General features: G+C 35.4%; 1 protein-coding gene across 1 annotated transcript in view; it reads left to right on the top strand.

The window, feature by feature from the left end:
• Afg1l (AFG1 like ATPase) overlaps positions 1-18,691 on the top strand; it is a 195,906-nt gene that overhangs the window by 145,428 nt on the left and 31,787 nt on the right. Inside the window, 2 exon segments of the mRNA XM_047558780.1 lie at positions 11,511-11,581; positions 11,838-11,938. Coding sequence (XP_047414736.1) covers positions 11,511-11,581; positions 11,838-11,938 — 172 coding nt within the window.

Genomic DNA, 18,691 nt, shown 5'->3' with positions numbered 1-18,691 from the left:
GCTGTGCTCCTGCCTCTGTAGTTGCTGGGATTACAGGCATGGGCCACTACACCCAGCTGCCTTTTATTTTCTTTATGTTGTCCTTTGAGAAACAGAAGTTTTAAATTTTGATAATACCCAATTTATTTTTTCTTCTGTTATTTGTACTTTTGGTGTTATATTTAAGAAATTATTGCCTAATCCAAGGTGGCAAAAAATATGCCTGTTTTCTTCTAAAAAATTTATAGTTTTAACCTCACAGAATGAGTTTGGAAGTGTTCCTTCCTATTCTATATAGATTTTTTATTTCTTCTTTAGTTAGTTTCAGTAGTTTGTATCTTTCTAGGAATTTTTCTGTTTCATTTAGGTTTTCTAATTTGTTGGTATACATCTGTTCATAGTACAGGTTGTGTATCTCTTACTCAAAATGCTCAGGATGTATGTATTTCAGATTTTGGAGTTTTTTGAATTTTGGAGTATTTGCTCAACTTTACCAATTGAATATCCTAATTCAATTAGAGATACTCAATTTGTATTCCCTTATAATTCTTTTTTATATCTATAAGGTCGGTAATAATGTCCCCTCTTTCATCCCTAATCTCCTCAGTTAGATATTTTGATATCTAACTGATATTTTGAATGAGGGATACTATGAATGAGTGAGCCTGTATTGCAAATTTGTACCTGTATATTATAAACAACAACAACATTTTGCTTTATATCCTGTAGGACATAGTCAGGTAGGTTTTTAAAAAAAATTTTAGGTGTGTTAAAATTATAAAGTTGTCCTATTTTATAGTATTTGAATGCACACCTAAAATATTTGTTAATTAATCTTGCATTAACATGTTGACTACTGAATTAAAAATTAAGTTGAAGTGTTTGAAGCTATTTGAAACACCAATTGGAAAGTGGCACAACAGCAAAAGTTCATCCTGTATAGACTTCAGTATCAGGTTTCATCAGTCTCTTTAACATATTTTTAATCTTCTATTTCTTCACTGAACTATAATTTGGTAATAGCATTCACAGTATTTGTTTTCCAGCAAGTCACAAAGGCCTGCTGCCTCAGAATAGAGCGAGCCCATCATTTCTAGCTAAACACATTGACATAAGTATCCAATTACATGACTATACTCATCTAGTAAAGCATAGACAGTATTGTGTATACATATGCCTGTGAGTAGATAATATGTATACTTATAAAAGTTCAAAAACCAGGCATGGTAGTGCACACCTGTAATCTCAGCAATTTGAAAGGAGGCAGAAGGATTGCAAGTTTGAGGCCAGCTGTCTCATTAAATAAAAAGGGTTGGGGATGTAACTCAGTGATAGAGGACCCCTAGGTTCAATTCCCAGTACCAAAAAAAAAAAAAAGTTCAGAAGAAAGTTTTTAGATTTCCTTAGAATGCTCATCTCCTTGTTATTTCACCTTTAAATAGATCAGTTATAAGTAAAGATAAATCTCTAGCATAAGAAAAACTGATCTGGTGAAAAGCCTAGGTCTTTAGTTGATTTTTATTTACTATTCCCTCCCCCCCACAGTACTAGGGATTGTAACCAGGGGCACTCCACTACTGAGCTACAGCTTTTAATTTTTTTTATCTTTAGACAGGACCTCTCTGACTTGCTGAGGCTGACTTGGAACTTGCGATTCTCCTGCCCCAGCCTCCTAAATCACTGGGATTACAGGCATGCACCACTGCACCCAGCACTGTGTACCATTTTTAGTTATCAAAACTACTTTCCTTTTCGTTTCCACTCTTCACACCTTTTCTTTTTTAAAAATTCTTTTATTTTAATTTTATTTTTTTATGCAGTGCTAAGGATTGAACCCAGTGCCTCACACATGCTAGGCAAGTGTTCTACCACTGAGCTACAACCCCAGCCCCACACCTTTTCTTTTATCTTTACTGCTTAAAAAAAAAAAAAACAATTATTAACCTTTCTAAAATTTTGTGAAAAGGATTTTAATTTTAACCTACCAAGTTGCTATTCTACACGTTATGTCACTGATTTATTTTGGGGAAAATACAATACAGAGTTGATAGACATTTTGTATGGAGTTTGTGGCTTAGAGGTGGGGGTGAAGATCTGGAATTTGAGAGCTAAATGTGCTAGATCCCACCTTCTGCATTATGTACAGGTCAAGATTAATGGAACCAGACAAATTATTCTCCAGGTGATTGAGAAGGGTGGGAAATTTAGAGATTGAAATGGATCTTTGAATAGTCAGTCAATTAAGCCTTTCAGTGATTGAGAAGATAAATACTAGGACAAAATTCATTCTAACAACTGATTCCATTACGTAAAACAAACCTACAGGATTTGAAATGCAACCAAGTCTGTCTTATATTAAGGCAAGTATAAACCAACTTAATTTTAGACCTGCCTCCAGCCTGGGATTATGTTTGGTAAGAGGACAAAGAGCCATGCAGCATGAATGCACAAGGCATCAGTAGAGTGAGAAGGCTCTCTGCCAGGGAAGTTTGGCAAAGAACTCTAAGAGGAAGGGGAAATTTCTCTGTCGAATCAACTTTGGCTCTCTAGAATAGAGAACATGGAGAGAGAGGGACTAAGGAAAGCCAACCCTATTCTACTTGTTGATACCTTAACAAGCTGTGATTTTTGAAAGGGATAAAGGAGCAAAGTGTGGGTAGCATTCTGTTCCCTTGAGTCAATCCTAATGAAGTGGGAGGTTCTTGAAGAAATTAATTTCCATTTAAATTCATGTGTGACCCTCTTCGAGAAACCTCCAAGTGTTTTGGAATTTTTGTTGAGAATTTCAAATGATCCAGCAATAATAAGGTCTTTTTTGACATGTTCTGTTTCTCTGAGTCTAAGTTTTATGTTGAATGCCTGACTTCAGCTGTTGAAATTTTTCTCAAAATCAGAATGACTGATAACTTTTTTCTCTGTTTATTGATTTAATGTGGAAAAATAAATCATGATACTCATACTCTCAAATTATTCAGGTTCTTAATCCAAGGTACTGTACTCACAGGATTCCTGTAGGCGTTGATGCCAAATTTCTTGGCAACTACCCAGTGATTGATTCCAGGGCTTTTCTGACTTAAAAACACTGTGGTACTACTTACCAGAAAATAGAAACCTGCTTTTCCACCAGTTTCTGAGTTTAACAAAAGGGAAGAGAAGCGGTTGAAATTGGGTGGGTTTTACCAGAGCATTGTAGAATAAAAGAAAAGAAGTTCATGCTCTGCTCTGGCTATCTCTTATTCCTCAAAAAAATAAATAAATAAAATAAAATTAAGAATAACAATAAAAAAGCATTTGAAAAGAGTGGTATTACTTCCTCCTCAAAAATGATTTTGATTTTCTTAATGTGGTCAACTTCTGATTACCTGTGGACAGATTCTCTTTTTTGCATCTTATCTGCACAAAGGCCTATTATATCATAGTATCCTACTGAAGGGCAATTAGCCAGAGTTGAACTGTTTCCTGGGAATTAAAGAAAGTCACTTAAAACTTTATCCTTACTCATTTTCTGCTTCCCCTTAGGGGAGAGACAAGGGACTACTGCTCATAGCATCTGAGCTTAATTTTTTATTTTCTCCTGAACATTTTGATGCTACCCGATCACCTTTGCTCAAGATAATCCTCTTTGTGCTTAAAATGGAACTACACAAACCTGAACTGGATATTTACTTTTACTTGTGACATTTATATTCTTATAGTCCCAAAAGAAAGCTCTGAACTTAGTTCCTTTTTTTAACCCTAAAAAAAAAAAAATCTGTTAACTGTATTGTCATCTTTATGCTATAACTTTTTCATATACCCAGTGTTAACTATAAGATATCTCTACTTCCTCAAATTTTGCTATTTAGCCTGGAATGTTTTTTAATTATGTTTAATTTGAGTTTAATTTTAACCACCATTTGTATTTTTATATGATCTATATCCTTGTATATTTTTTGTTGCACATTTGTTTTTTGATGGGCTTATTGCCAACCTTAAGTCCTGTGTCCCAGGACTTAAAATTTTTTTTTTTAGTTGTAGATGGGCACAATACCTTTATTTTATTTATTTTTATGTGGTGCTGAGGATTGAACCCAGTGCCTCACACATGCAAGGCGAGCGCTCTACCACTGAGCCACAACCTCAGCTCTTGATTTTTTTTTTTTAAACCAGCTGATCCTGGTTCCTTTTTAGAGCTTTACAGGCATGATTATATATGAGTATAGATTTTTAGTGCAAGATAATTTTATCTTCTTAAATGATTTTACTGTAGAACTTCTAAGAGGGTCCCGGAGTCACAGATTCATTGCTGCTACTCCAGCTTTAAATGATACTCTATTTTATTTTCCTGTTTTGGAGTTAAAGACATTTTTCTCTGGCTGAAGTGTTTACCATAATGTTGTGTTCTTGAAACTTTCTACTTAAAAATGTCAAGTGATCTTAGATGTTTTGAAGAATGGATTTTCAAATTTTATGATAATGACATTTTGTTAAGAAAATATTTCTGGATTAACTATTTTATCAATTAAATTGTATTTGTATTTTATGCCCCATCCATGCCCAAAATAATTTGAGGCAACTTATGTTGAAGTTATTTATAATACACCCACCATAATCCTAAAATGGAAAGAGATGGAAAATGTTAGATGTTGGCAAGGATATAGAACAAGTGGAACTTATTGTACACTGCCAGTCAGAGTATAAATTGCTGAAATCACTCTGGAAAACTGGCAGTGTCTGTTGAGCTGAACATAGGTAAATCCTGTGAGAAGCAATTCTGTTTCTTGCTTTATACCTACAAACATGTATGCATAAGTTTACCACAAGGTATATACTAGAATATTCACAGAAGCTCCAATCTGTTTATTATACAAATACTCATTGTTATGGACTGAATTGTGTTGTGTCTCCCGCCCTTCACAAGTTGAAGCCCTAACCCCTAAGGTGCCTGCATTTGATCTTTTAAAGAGTTAATTAAGGTTAAATGAGGTCTTTAGGATGGGCCTTAACCCAGTCTAACTTGTGTCCTTATAAGAAGAGGAAATTTGAGCAAAGACATGCATACATGGCAGAAAGGTCATATGAGGACACAGCAAGAAGGTGGCCATCTGCAAGCAAAGGAGAGAGGACTTAGGAGCAACTACTTCTGCTGTACCTTGAGCTTGGACTTCTAGCCTCCAGAACTGTGTAAAAATCAAGTTCTGTTGTTTAAGCCATTCGGTATGTATTATTTTGTGGTGGGAGCCCTTTCAGATGAATATGCTCATCAACAGTAAAATGATAACAAATTGTATTTTCATACAATAGAATACAGTACAGCAACAATAAACAATTTCTACACCCATCAATGTAGATGAAATTCATAAGCATAAATATTGAATAAAACAAGCCAGGCAGGGCTGGGGATATATATCCATAGTAGAGCACTTGCCAAGCCACTCAAGGCCTTGGGCTTAATCCCCAGAAAGCCAAATCAATCAATCATTCAATCAATCAGTTTTTAAAAAGGAGAAGCCAGGCAGATGTTAATAAGAGAAATAAGCTTATATGAAGCAATATGTACTTTACACTCAAGTGGAAAATGCTTTAGAATTCACACTTAATAACTCCACCAGTCAGTTCAAAATGAAAGGCATTTTCCTATACTAATATCTACTGGGAATTTGGAAACACGTTTTCAAGGATTCCCCAACTTTCCAGCTGAGTGTTTGCCCCTAACTCTCCTCTAGTTCTCATGCCAGAGGACTACAGGTTTTCTATTGGAGTTTTAGTCACCCTAAGCCAGTATTGCTTACACTCTTTCCTCACTCTGAAAGCATACCCTCAAGTATATCCTGGAAAACGAACATAGGGAATATATTTTTTGAGGTTTCACATGTCTAAAATTATCTTTAAAAAATATTTTTTTAATAATTTTGAAAATATATTTTACTTGGTTAATATTTTGACTCAGGATGGATAGTTTGATAATAATGTTTCCTTAAAATATTTTAGATACTATAATTATATCTTTATCTTATGTCCTAGCTAGTCACTCAATCACAATATCCTTGTTTGTTTCATGGATACATTTTTAGAGTGTATGTTCCACTATGGCTGTTGCAAAGTTTTATTTGAATCTGTTTCTTGACCGTTAATATTTGACTTGTTTTTCCCTCTTGGAATTTTTAGCTTTCCTGAAATTGCATGATAATATACCTTGAAATGGAGCTTTTTAACATTTTTAAAAATTTATTTTTCGGGCTGGGGAGATAGCTCAGTCAGTAGAGTGCTTGCCTTGTAAGCACAAGGCCCTGGGTTCAATCTCCAGCACCAAAAAAAAAAAAAAAAAAAAAAATTTATTTTTCTTTTCCATTTTTTGTGCTAGCCCATTTGTTGGATCCTGACAACTTGACCTTCAATTCTAGGACATTTAATTTTTTTTTTTTTTTTTTTGTAAATTCTTTCCTTTTTTTCTTTGCTCATGTTGTTTTGAACTCCTCCTAATTAGATATTGATCTTCTAATTTTATTTTCTCTTTTATTCTCCATCTTTTTTGCTCTATTTTACAAAAATTACCTCAACTTTCTCTTCCAGATCTTTTCCTGAATTTTTGACTCAGCAATTCTAGTCAGAGCTTTATCTTATGTCCTAGCTAGTCACTCAATCACAATATCCTTGTTTGTTTCATGGATACATTTTTAGAGTGTATGTTCCCCTTTTGTTTTCTGTATTTTTTTCTTTCCTTCTTTCCAAGACCCTTTTTTCTATTTCTTTGTCTTTTTCCTAAAGGCTTTCCTTAAATCCCTGGGGAAAAACGTAGTCATCCATTCATATTTATAAATGAAGTATTAAAAAACTGATTAGAAATTCTGTGTGTGTAAGCAGGGTTTTAATGATTGGTTGGACTTCACTGCAAGGTGCTAAGTTGGCTAGTCAGGTTTTTCCATTAGAGAACCCCAATGTCAATATCTGCCAAGTTGTTTTGGCTATTTTCAGTTTCCTCCAGAGATAAGTCTTTTCTTTCTCTTTCCTGGGATAGATACTTCACTGGTTGTGTTCTGAATGCTGAAGAAGTAAGGGCAGTTGGTTTCATTGTAAAAGATATAGAATTTCTGTATGGTATATCTCACTCTTTGTTTTTATTTATTTTTTATTTTGCAGTACTAGGGATTGAACCCAGAGGCACTCTACTAGTAAGCTATATCCAAAGCTTTTTTAAAAACTTGTTTTTTAAATTTTGAGACAGAGTCTTACTTAGTTGCTGAAGTTGTCGTCTAATTTACAATCCTCCTGCCTCAGCCTCCCGAGTAGCTGGAATTACAGGTGTACAGCACTACACCTGGCCTCACCCCGTTTCTTAATTGTTAAAGTTTCCCCAGCTGGTAAACTTACCAATTTCTGCTAGACTAAAATTGGATTAGGACTCTTGCTGTACGGGTAGAGGGAAGGAATCTAAGGAACTGCTATTGTCTTATTTTCAAACAATGTCTTCCTTTCCAGCCTGATCCTCGTATGTGTCTGGTAACATCAAAACTTTGGAGAGGTATTTGGTGAAAACTAGCTTGCTTCATTTTTGCCCACCACCCCTTCTCACCTTCTGATTTCTTTATCTACTAAAGTCCTACTCATCCAACTAAGGAAATCAGTGCTTCTCCTGGGCTCTCTTGAGTTTTCCAAGTGATTCCCTCAGAGACCCTTCCCTCTGTAACTTAACTTTTGGGGAAGGCAAATCATCTTCTTTCTCAATGGGAAGGGAAGGAAAAGACTCTTACCACAGAAGCTGGACACAGTGACTCCCAATCCCTTTCCCCTTATAAAGACACTGGTGTGGGGAAGAAGAAGGTTGGTGGAAGATGGGTGATGTTGAAGTGGGGCTGTCGGTACAACCACGAGGGCATGAGTCTAGACCCTGTTATTGGTGGCTCATTGGCTGTTCTCCTAGAAAGATAGAGATACTGAGCACTTTTAGCTATTAACTTTGTGCCTTAATTGCAAGAGGCAAAAGTTGCTCAAAATCTGCATAATATTCCATTGTATGGGTATATTCACATGTACTTAACCAAATGTCCCTTCACTGAACATTGAGGTTCTTTTTCACTTTTGCAATGTTAGAAGCAGTGTTACAGTGAACCTTCAAGTAGTTAACCATCATGGCAAGTGAAATCTCAGTGTGTGGAATAGCCAGGTATTATGATATGCATGTGTTCAGTGCTTTTTTTTTTTTACAGTTTATCTGGTTGCCCTGAAATCCTGTACCAGTTTTACATTCCTTCCAGCATGAGTGTTTTTCTCTCCATACCTAAATTTGCTACAGGTATTTTTATCTTTTTCCTTATCTTTGCCAGTTTTGATAGAAGAATGGCATCTCATGATTTGACTTTGCATTTGTTATTCCTAGTAAGAATGAATGGTTTTACACATGCTTCTTGACCATTGAGCAATCTTTTTAGGCAGTCTGCCTGTTCAAGTCCTTAAACATTTTTTCTTTTGGAGTATTCAACATTTTTGTTTAATCTAGGGGAATTTTTAAATACATCGATAGTATTAATCATGTGCCTTAAATATTGCCACTGTGTTCCCAGATTGGTATTACCCTATTTCATTTATAATACTTTCTGTTATATAAAAAATTTATATTCTTTTGTATTCAGATTAGATAAATGAATTCTCTGAGTCTCAGTTTTCTGTAAGGCAGGGGTAGTTTATGTAAATTAACTGCTACGTAATAGTTGTTCAACAAATGATAGCTTTTGCTATTCTCTTTTGATACACTGAAATAGATCAGAATCACCTAAAATTTTTGCTAGAAGTACAAAACATACCCAAAGAAATATATAAGAAATAAAACTCCGAATCCTTTAGACTGTATCAGACAGGGAGTTGAATTTTTTTCTTTACTTTTCTAATTCTTACCCTTAAAAAAAATTTAATTAACTCCAATTGATTTAAATAGAGAAACCTGAAGTCTAAGTGGAGTGAGTGTGAGAAGAATGGTGTTTTCTTCTATTTCTTTTTTTGATACCAGGGATGAACCCAGGGGTGCTTAACCATGAAACACAGCTCCAGCCCTTTTTAATATTTTTGTTTAGAGATAGGGACTCACTAAGTTGCTTAGGGCCTTGCATAGTTGCTGAGGCTGGCTTTGAACCTGTGATCCTTCTGCCTCAGCCTCTGGAGCCCCTGGGATTACAGGCATGCACCACTGTGTCCAACTAGAATAGTGTTTCCTTACAAGTTATTTTTTAAGGAATTTTGAATATTCATTTCTCACAAGGATTCCTTTCATGATATCCTTTTTAAATTTTTTTATCAGTCTAGATATGTCTATAAAAATCCAGAAAAATGCAATAGCCCTTCCTGCTTTTAAGACTGTATGAAGATGAGATTCCCATTCTCCAGATCAACAGAACTTATTCCCTTGAGACCAAGTGCAAGTTGGCCTAGATGGATAACAATCGTTAGTGACAGAAACTGTTTCTATAAACTGTTTTATTTTCTAGGCTACCTAACACCAATATTTTTTAATTTTATATTTTGGAATCTCTGAGTGACTGTTGGTAGTATAATAGAATTCTTATGACACCATTACAATAAAACAATTTTTTTATTTTACATATAATTTCATAGTTTGTGAAATCACATAGTAATTTCGCAAATGACTTAGAGGATGTGGTTTAAAGATGTTCTGTTGAGCCACATTTTAATATTGTATTAGAACAAAGGGTAAGAGATCCCCACTAAGGAAGTTTGTAAGCTGTTGTTGTTTGTTCACCAAATAGGCATTTGGAAACCTGTCATCTGTGTTGGTTATTTTTCAGAATTCACGGCTATCCTAAGGAGAGGTTAACTTTTGTGTGTGGTACTGGGCATTCTACAACTGAGCCATATCCCCAGTCATTTTAACTTTTTTATTTTGAGACAGGTTCTTGCTAAGTTGCTAAGACTGACCTTAAACTTGTGATCCTCCTTCCTCAGCCTCCCATGTTGCTGGAATATACACATGCACCACCATGCCCAGCCTAAGGAGAGGTTAACTTTCTAAAACCAGCAGACATTCTGGGTGACTGGCATTACTCTCTCCTTTCCATACTCCTTGAAAAGTAGATCACTTTTCAATAGTTGTGCTTGTGTACATTGTCATTGCAAGGTGGAATGGTTGCAAGTGATGTCTAAAAATGTACACGAGATTGCATGGGCATTGATGTTGCCATTAGCTTATAAGATTTCTTGATACATTTAAATTTATTTTTGTCTATAATCACTCTTTCTGTAGTGTCATTTTATTATTTTAATGTAGCTTTATTCAGTTGTCAATACAAAACTTTACAAAAGTCAAGTAGGCTTTCCCCTACAAAGTTAACCATTGCAAATATTTTTAAGATCCTTTGAGGCAGAGTACTTATTACTTGGAATATAGCTATTCCAAAACCTTCATAATAATCATATGCTTTGTTGCATTTTTAAGGAATTTGCTCTAGAACGGTTGAAGAATTAGTTATGTGTAAAATATCTGCCACCAGATAATTATCTCAAGGAAGAATGGTTTTCTTTAAACTTAGTCCAAAGAAAAGATAACCTCTTATATTAATTTTCAGTAAAACTTCATTAAAGTGGGTATCCAGAATTTAGTTCAGTTGCTTTCAGAACTAGTTAAGAGTGATTTGCCTGTCAAAATTAAGCATATTGGCAGGTCATTCTGTATACATTTATATGTAGAATTGGAGTAAAACTTACATTTTTCACTTGAAGTTTTTTTGAACAGTGTTTCTTTCTTCTAGCAGTTATTTTATTTTATTGACTGTTAATTTATCAACTCTTTAAAAAAAAAGTGAGAGGAAAAAAGGCCACAGCATTATCACATTTCTATATGTGTGTTCCCTAAACCATATGGTGATTTCTAATTAGAATACAAAAGATTGTGTGATGAGGCTGACTTCATAGTAACTGTGATGGTGGGCATCGCAGAGAGAGAGTTTTTCTGGAATTTCCAAAAAGGACACTTCTGAGAGAAACTATGTGGTCTATAATTGTCCTTATACTAAAAGTCTGATAAAGTTATTGATGTGCAGATCAAGTTAGTATTTTGAAGCTAGTAATTTAATTCTGGATGTTTGATCCTCACAGTCAGTAGCTTGACTTGATTTTTCTTTTTTTTAAAGCAGCTTCAATATTTAATTTCACATGTACCCTCTCACTAGAGATTTCAAAGGATACTTTGCTGGATGCTTGACTGCCTTGTCTATTTGCTCTTGTTTTGCATGCAAGAGAGAGCCAGAAGCTTTCTTCTCATTGTGTACACATAGTATTAATGGATTTACTCTGCCTGTATCGTCTCATTACTGGAAACAGCTAGAAGCACAGAAGTCTTTCAGTGTATGCAAATAAGGCAGAATCATCTACCTGAGAGTTAATATTCTCTGCTTTTAAGTGTATTCTAAATCTAATGTTTGTATTTAGAGCATAACATCCTGTTCTCCTTTTTTATGGGCAAAAAGCTAAGCAGGCTCAGGCAGCTGTTTGATGTTGGCTTCAAGTGTTATTAATTTCATATTCTATTATTCTTTTCACTGTAGCACAAGTGAAGCTGATGTGGAGGCTGTCATGGATAAGTTGTTTGATGAGCTGGCTCAGAAACAAAATGATTGTACGTAAGTTAATTTCTCTTGAAAGAGAATACATTTAGAACACAATGCCCAATCTCCACTGACCAATTAATAAGTTCCATTGCTGTATATGGGTTGATGCCACGCTCAAGTGGCAGTCATTGTATCAGCATTTTGTCTAATTTATGTGTTGAATCATGTGCTATTATTCATCAAGCTATGCATTTCCTATCTGTAAGAGATGAATTTTATAGTAATTATCCAGACAAGATTGAGTCTTTGTTCATGTTCCCATAGTAACTAGACCAAGGATTCTAAAAGTGCAAGGCAGAGAGCTGCGGCTGAATAAAGCCTGTGGAACCGTTGCCGACTGCACATTTGAAGAGCTGTGTGAGAGAGTAAGTATCCAGGCACGTCCAGACTCATTGGCCTTTTCACATGTTAAAATACTTCATGTTTTCCTCTGCCTCTTTCAGATTTTAAAATACTATTCACAGAGTCAGAACTGTTTTTAAAGTCTCATTAAGGGAAATACTCATCTATATTTGCCATGTGCTTTTTATAGATATTGGCATGAAATTTGCTCTTAGAGAGGGCTCTAAAGCAAAATTAGAAATGCAGAGACGACTGTCAACTGTTGCTGAGAGCAAAAATAAAATCAGTTTTAGGGCTATTTTGTAAATGTCACACATGAGAGATTTAAAAAAATTCGAGGTGAGGTTAATATGTGGGAAAAAGAAAGATGGAGTAATATTACTGTGTACTATGAAAGCATGACCTAAAGAATTCCAATTCTTATACCCCATGCACATCTGCTCTGCCAGGGTCAAAGAAAGTGAATTTCTAAAATTGTGATATCTCTACTATGTCAGAAATAATACATTCCATAAATAAAATACATACATATACATACATCCATGTAAGTGAGAAAGACTTCTCTGGGCTTGGTGGCACACACCTTAATCCCAGCAACTTGGGAGACTAAGGCAGGAGGATTACAAATTCAAGGCCAACCTCAGCAACTTAGCGAGTCCTTGTCTCAAAAAATAAAATGGGCTAGGGATGTAGCTCAGTGATAGAGTTCCCTTGAGTCAGTACTGCAAAGAAAAAAAAAAAAAAACTTTGCAGATTCATTTTAGATATGATATGAATTCTGTTGTTTTGAAATTCTGGAATTCTCAATATTCAGTGAATATTCAGTATGTTTACTGATGATAAATCTTGAGAGAAACAAATCAGATTAGATATAACTTGAAATGTAATTCCTCAACTGACATGTAGAAATTATCACTCCAGTTGGTCTCTGGTTTATTTAGACTTTTAAGTAACTAACGAAGAGTTTGGCAGTAGGAAGAAAGAAGAGGTTTTTATTTATACCTGCCAGCCATTTTATGAGTATTCTTGAAAATTAATGACTTAATTACTTCTAACCAGAAGTAATATTTAAACTAAAGAGATGAATCCAATTTGCAGTCATTTAGCACTTCATAACCAATGAAGTTTACAATCAGTTAGGATCCTCTGACAGGGTCTGTTAGCAATCCGTTCTGGCTGATATGGACCCTTCAGACTTCTACTGGACCAATCTCATTAAGGTCATAATAACCTTGTAACTTCAGACAAAATTATTTCAAAGTCTTCATTTAGGTTTTACTCACTTTACCTGTGAAATGCACCTGAGAAGACTCTTGTGCATTGAAAAGATGATACTTTCTGACTGTAGAAGGGTACCCCACTGAGGAGAAGGAAAGGACAGAAGGGTCCAAGCAGGTGGTGCAGGTGACTTGGGAGGCTGAGGCAGAAGGACTGCCAAGTTCAAAGCCAGTCTCAGCAACTTAGTGAGGCCCTAAGCGACTTAGTGAGACCCTGTCTCTAAATAAAAAGAACTGGGGATGTGGCTCAGTGGTAGAGCACCCCTGGGTTCAATCCCCAGTACCCACCTCCCTGTCAAGAAAAGGAAAGGACAGGAAGGGACAAGGGTTCTCTCTTGAAGCAAATACTAAGCATTTATCTGTATTATTTTTTATACGCTCAGGAGACTTTTATTTCAGGAGATTTACCATCCGAAAAAGACTACCTAGAACCAAAATCTTCATTGTCTATTTACTGTATGATGGTGTTGGGAAGAAGGTTAATTGGAATTTCATCTTGAAAAATGAAAATAACACTTATAAAAATAACTTACTTTTATTTTATTAAAATGTAGATTATAACAATTATGAACTAAACTCTTAGAATAAATAATGAACAAATTTCTGTTTATTTTTGGCATAACTTTCTTGACAAAATTCTAGTGTGATAAATTCTTCATGATTTGGTTGTCCAATCACATAGGAAATAATTTTTATAAAGACATTTAAGGATTTCATCCATTTTCTTGATATACCCTCTTTTACTTCACAACTATTTGAATTGTTTTCTTTTGAAGTTTTTATGGTGTCATTATCCCTGTTGATTTTTTTCTTCTTCAGGTTGGGCATATCCTCATTTATCAGTGATTTTGCATCCATAGGTTTGCCCTTTCTCTACATTGTAATTATGGGATGTTCTAGTATTAAGCTATGAGGGATGTTTGAGGAAAGGCTAAATTTTTAAGTGGTCAGTTCATTTGGGACTATCTTCTTGTTACCATGATTTGGCATTTTGTTGCAGCCTTATAATTGTGGCAATCCAGATACTCAATATTTACATGAAGAGGACCCTTTAAGTCATTCAACTTCAGATGTGACCTAAAACTCTCAATTATAATGATCTTATGAGCCATGCTCAATACTTGACACAAAAAAACATTCTGTAAAGAAAATATTGCATCTATCTGAAGGTAAAGAAACAGGCATGTGGTACGACTAGGATGGTCCCAGCTTTGGATTGCCTGAGTTGGTTTTCTGGAAGGCTCTTGAAGCCCAAAACCTATCCAGTGTTCACTACTGATGACATGGTGAAAAAGACCTTGATAGGGAGTGAATGAATGGACAGTTTGTAATGATTATTTTTAAGCCATGAATATTTCCAAGGAAAAAACTAGACTTTTAAATATATTAGGTAGAAATTTACCTATTAGTTTCATAATAAGGTAAAGGAAGAGTTTGACTAGAAGTCCCTGCTGTGAGTAAAAGACAAAAGACGCTGGGCAGGCTGCTTTTCATGTGCCTCTTTCTTCCCTGTTTCAAATGTAGTCTCTCAGATATGTGATCTTTTAGGTTACCATCTAGCTTCTTGGTGTCTCTGGAACTCTTTCTTTACAAGTCTGTAATTCGTCTCTGTCATGCTCAGAGAAGCAGTTCTAATGAGGAGACCTTGTAGCACCTTCGTAATAACAATAGCTAATAGAGCTGTGCATCCAGTGCATTCTAAGCACTTTTATGTTTTAGTTTATTTAATACTTAAAATAGGTAGGCACTGTTATTGTTGCCATTTTTTAGGTGGAGAATATTGAGGCGCCAATATATTACTTTCCTAAGGTCACACAGCTGGTAAGTGGGAAAACCCGGGCTTGAACTCCTTGGTAATTTGGAAGCCAGAATCTGTGTGTGTGTGTGTGTGTGTGTGTGTGTGTGTGTGTGTGTGTGTGTGTTTTATGCTACATTATGTCTGAAGATGTTCTGGACAAGTTCTGCTTCAAATCATTAAGATAATTCTGTGATATCCAGTCAGAATCTTTGTGAGTTTCTATATTTGAGCTAAGCTTGGAGACTTTTATGGAGCATGAAGCTGGCTGGGGAGCAGAAGCCCTCCCTTCAGTGCTGATAGCCCATCCCTATGCTGAGAATGTTAGCACAGAGCTGTCCAAATCACATGCCTTTGCTTTCCCACTGGGAATCAGCACAGCTACTGACCCCTGCATCCTCTGGAAGGCTGTGTATGACCTGTACCTCCAGGTTCGACACTGCAAGCCTTTGGCAGCTTCATCCTTTTTACTCTTTAATAAAAATGTTACTATTTTCTGTTCCTGCCATGATGTGAAAAAAGTCAGGAAGTGCTGCATGCCTCAGAGAAGTGCAGGTGGGTAAAGGAGAGTATGTTTGGGTTCCCTGCCATTCCCTCTGTATGAGAGCCGTGGTAGAGGAAACCGAAGGTGATTCATCTCCTTGGACATGCTGTGAGCTTTCAGACTTTATTCCTTACTTTGACCCTATTATGTGATTTCATTGGAAGGTAGTGGAGAAGTCATAATTATGGTTACTTAAGCCAGTGGTTCTCAAAGTATGGCTCATAGACCTGGAGGGGTTCCCAAGATGCTGATTTCAAAGGTTCTTGAGGTCTAAACTCTATGCAAATCCTAGGACACTTCTTGCATTTTTCATTGGGGTGACATTTAGAGTAATAGTGCAAAAGGAACATTGGGTGACACTGCTGAATTGAGTGTGAATCAAAACAGTGTCAACAAACCATATTGCATTCTACAGTGTCCACGTACTCACAGTAAAAATAAACAGCAACAAAACAAGCAAACAAAAACACCAGTTCCATTTAAGTATATCCTTGGAAAAGCAGTAAAAACTATTAATTTTGTTAAATCTCAACTGTGACAACATGTCTTTTTAGGATTCTTTGTGACAAAATGGGAAATACCATAATGAAACTCTTGTGTTGTATGCCAGATACAGTGGTCGTCTTGGGGAAAAGCTCTTGGGTGGTTATTTGAGTTGCAAGCTGAACTAGCCACTTAACCCCCACCCCCACCCTCACCCCCACAGGATACCAGTTTTACATAAAAGACTTAGTGACAGACAAACTATGGTTTTTCATGTTTGGCAGACATTTTCTCACAATGTTTGATAGACATTTTCTTGAAAATGAATGAAGTAAGATTGTAATTTTAAGTAAAACAACTGGCAATATTTCTTTCCAGTGATAAAATTTGAGCAAACAAATGAAAACTAAAATTTTGGAAAACTTGTTGCTGCCATCATGAACTTGGCAGCTTTCCAATTCTTAATTATTTTTCTGATGACATTAGTGGTGATATTAACAAATGCAGTGTTTTTACAATAGGATAATTAAATGTGTCAACATTTGAAAGGTCTAACTTACTAAACTAATGTTTTCCAATAACCAATGCATATCTTTAAATAAAATCATACAGGACAAAAGATCCATTTGAAATATAAGAAAGACTACTGAAATATAACAACTCAAGAAGGATACTGTTGCTGTTTCAGATTCTATTTTCCAACTAACATTTTAAAAACTACCTCTTGGGCTGCAGATGTAGCTCAGTGGTAGAATAATTGCATGACCCTAGTTTTGATCCCTAGTACCACCAAAAAAAAATAATAATAATAATCCATGGAACTACCTCTTGTTAAGTTTTTAAGTAGACTTTATTTTTTAGAATAGTTTTGGAGTTATTGAAAAATTGTGAAGAGTTTCCTTCTGCTCTCAAATCTAATTTCTTTTCTTATTAATGTAATATCTTGTATCAATAAGTACGGTACATGTGTTACAATTAAGAAACCAATATTGATACATTATTATTAATATAAAGCTATACTTTTCAGACATCCTTAAGTTTGGCAGTATATCCTTTTTTCTGTCCCAGGGGCCCATCCAGTACTTCACATTACTTTATCATGTTTTCTCAGCTCCTCTTGAGTGTGACAATTTCTCAAGTTTTTCTTATTATTAATGACCTTAACAGTTTTGAGGGGTACTAGTCAACCATTTTGTTGACTGTCTTTAACTTGGAATTTATCTGACATTTTCCTTGTGATTAGTCTGGAATCATGGGTCTTGGGATTAGACCACAGTTGTCAAATGCCATTTTTCTTTCTTTCCTTCCTTCCTTCCTTCCTTCTTTCCCTCCTTCCCTCCCTCCCTTCCTCCCTCCCTCTCTTTTGGTACTGGGGATTGAACCCAGGGGTACTTTACCACTGAGATATATTCCCAGTCCTTTCTTTTTGCTTTTCATTTTGAGACAGGGTCTCACTAAGTTATTTAGGGCCTCACTCAATTGCTGAGGCTGACCTTGAACTCGAGATCCTCCTGCCTCAGCCTCCCATGTCATTGGGATTGCATGCATGCACCACTATTCCAGACCCAGGTGTGGTTTTCATCAAGGAATCATACTGTCAGCTTATCACCACTAATGTTAACCTTCATCAGACTTGTCTGAGATAGCATTTGTTAGGTTTTTCCACTCAAGGTTACTATTCTCCTCCCTTTCCATAGGGTTCTCTTTGGAAAAAACTTGTTGAGTTTTCATGTAACATCAAAGAAGAACATCTGTAATTAATCTGGTGGGGCTAATACAATACTTTTCCTTTTTCAACTACATATCTAAGGTCAGATTTTCTTATTTACTTCAATCAAAGCAACTTAACTGCAATAAATTGAATGTAGGAAGAGATATGAAAATCCAACTTTTCTATTAAGCTATACATTAAATCAAATTTTTAAATGTGAAACAGTAATTACTTTCATTTTGGAAAATATGAATAGGTTTTATAAAATGTTATTTATATCATGATGGATTTAATATAATGGTCTTATCATTGACTTAAGTGAATAAATAAAGATTTTAAATTTTTCTCAGTTTTAATTTCTAATACAGTAAACATTGGGAGAGATAACCTACATAAACTTTGGATCCTTCAATAATTTTTAAGAGTTAAAGGGGTCCTAAAACCAAAATGTTTGAAAACCATTTGCTTTAGGGTTAAACTTTTCTGAACCAAAAATGAAAGAATCGTTTTCAAAGAAAGCAAGCCAATGCTGAATTCTAAAGACTTAATGAGTAAACTGGCTGTACCTGAATTTTCCTTATTGAGAAATATAATTTTTACACCTGCAGGAAATTGTTTCCTCAACCAATAAGTGTTCACAAGTAACTATTTGCAAGAGCAGTTTGTTTTTTGTGTCTTAAAAATAATGACAGGTGGCCAGGTGTGTTTGCAAAAAGTCTGGGCAGAAAATATATCAATTGATGCATATGCATGGGTGTATACATTGCTCACTGTCAACTTCTTGTTTGCTAGCTCTTTTCTTGGCTCTTAGTCCTCAAGAAATGAAGGTCCATCAGATATATGTATTGGCCATCATCTATTAGTCTTAATTATATTGCATCGGTTTATATATTATTAGACATATAGCCATACCAAATAGTATCCTTTTTTTCCCCCCCAAATAGTATTTTTTGGGGAGCCTTTGAG

Source organism: Sciurus carolinensis, chromosome 7 (genome assembly GCF_902686445.1).
Source record: "Sciurus carolinensis chromosome 7, mSciCar1.2, whole genome shotgun sequence".
Lineage (NCBI taxonomy): Eukaryota > Metazoa > Chordata > Mammalia > Rodentia > Sciuridae > Sciurus > Sciurus carolinensis.
This window is presented reverse-complemented; position numbering and strand designations above follow the sequence as displayed.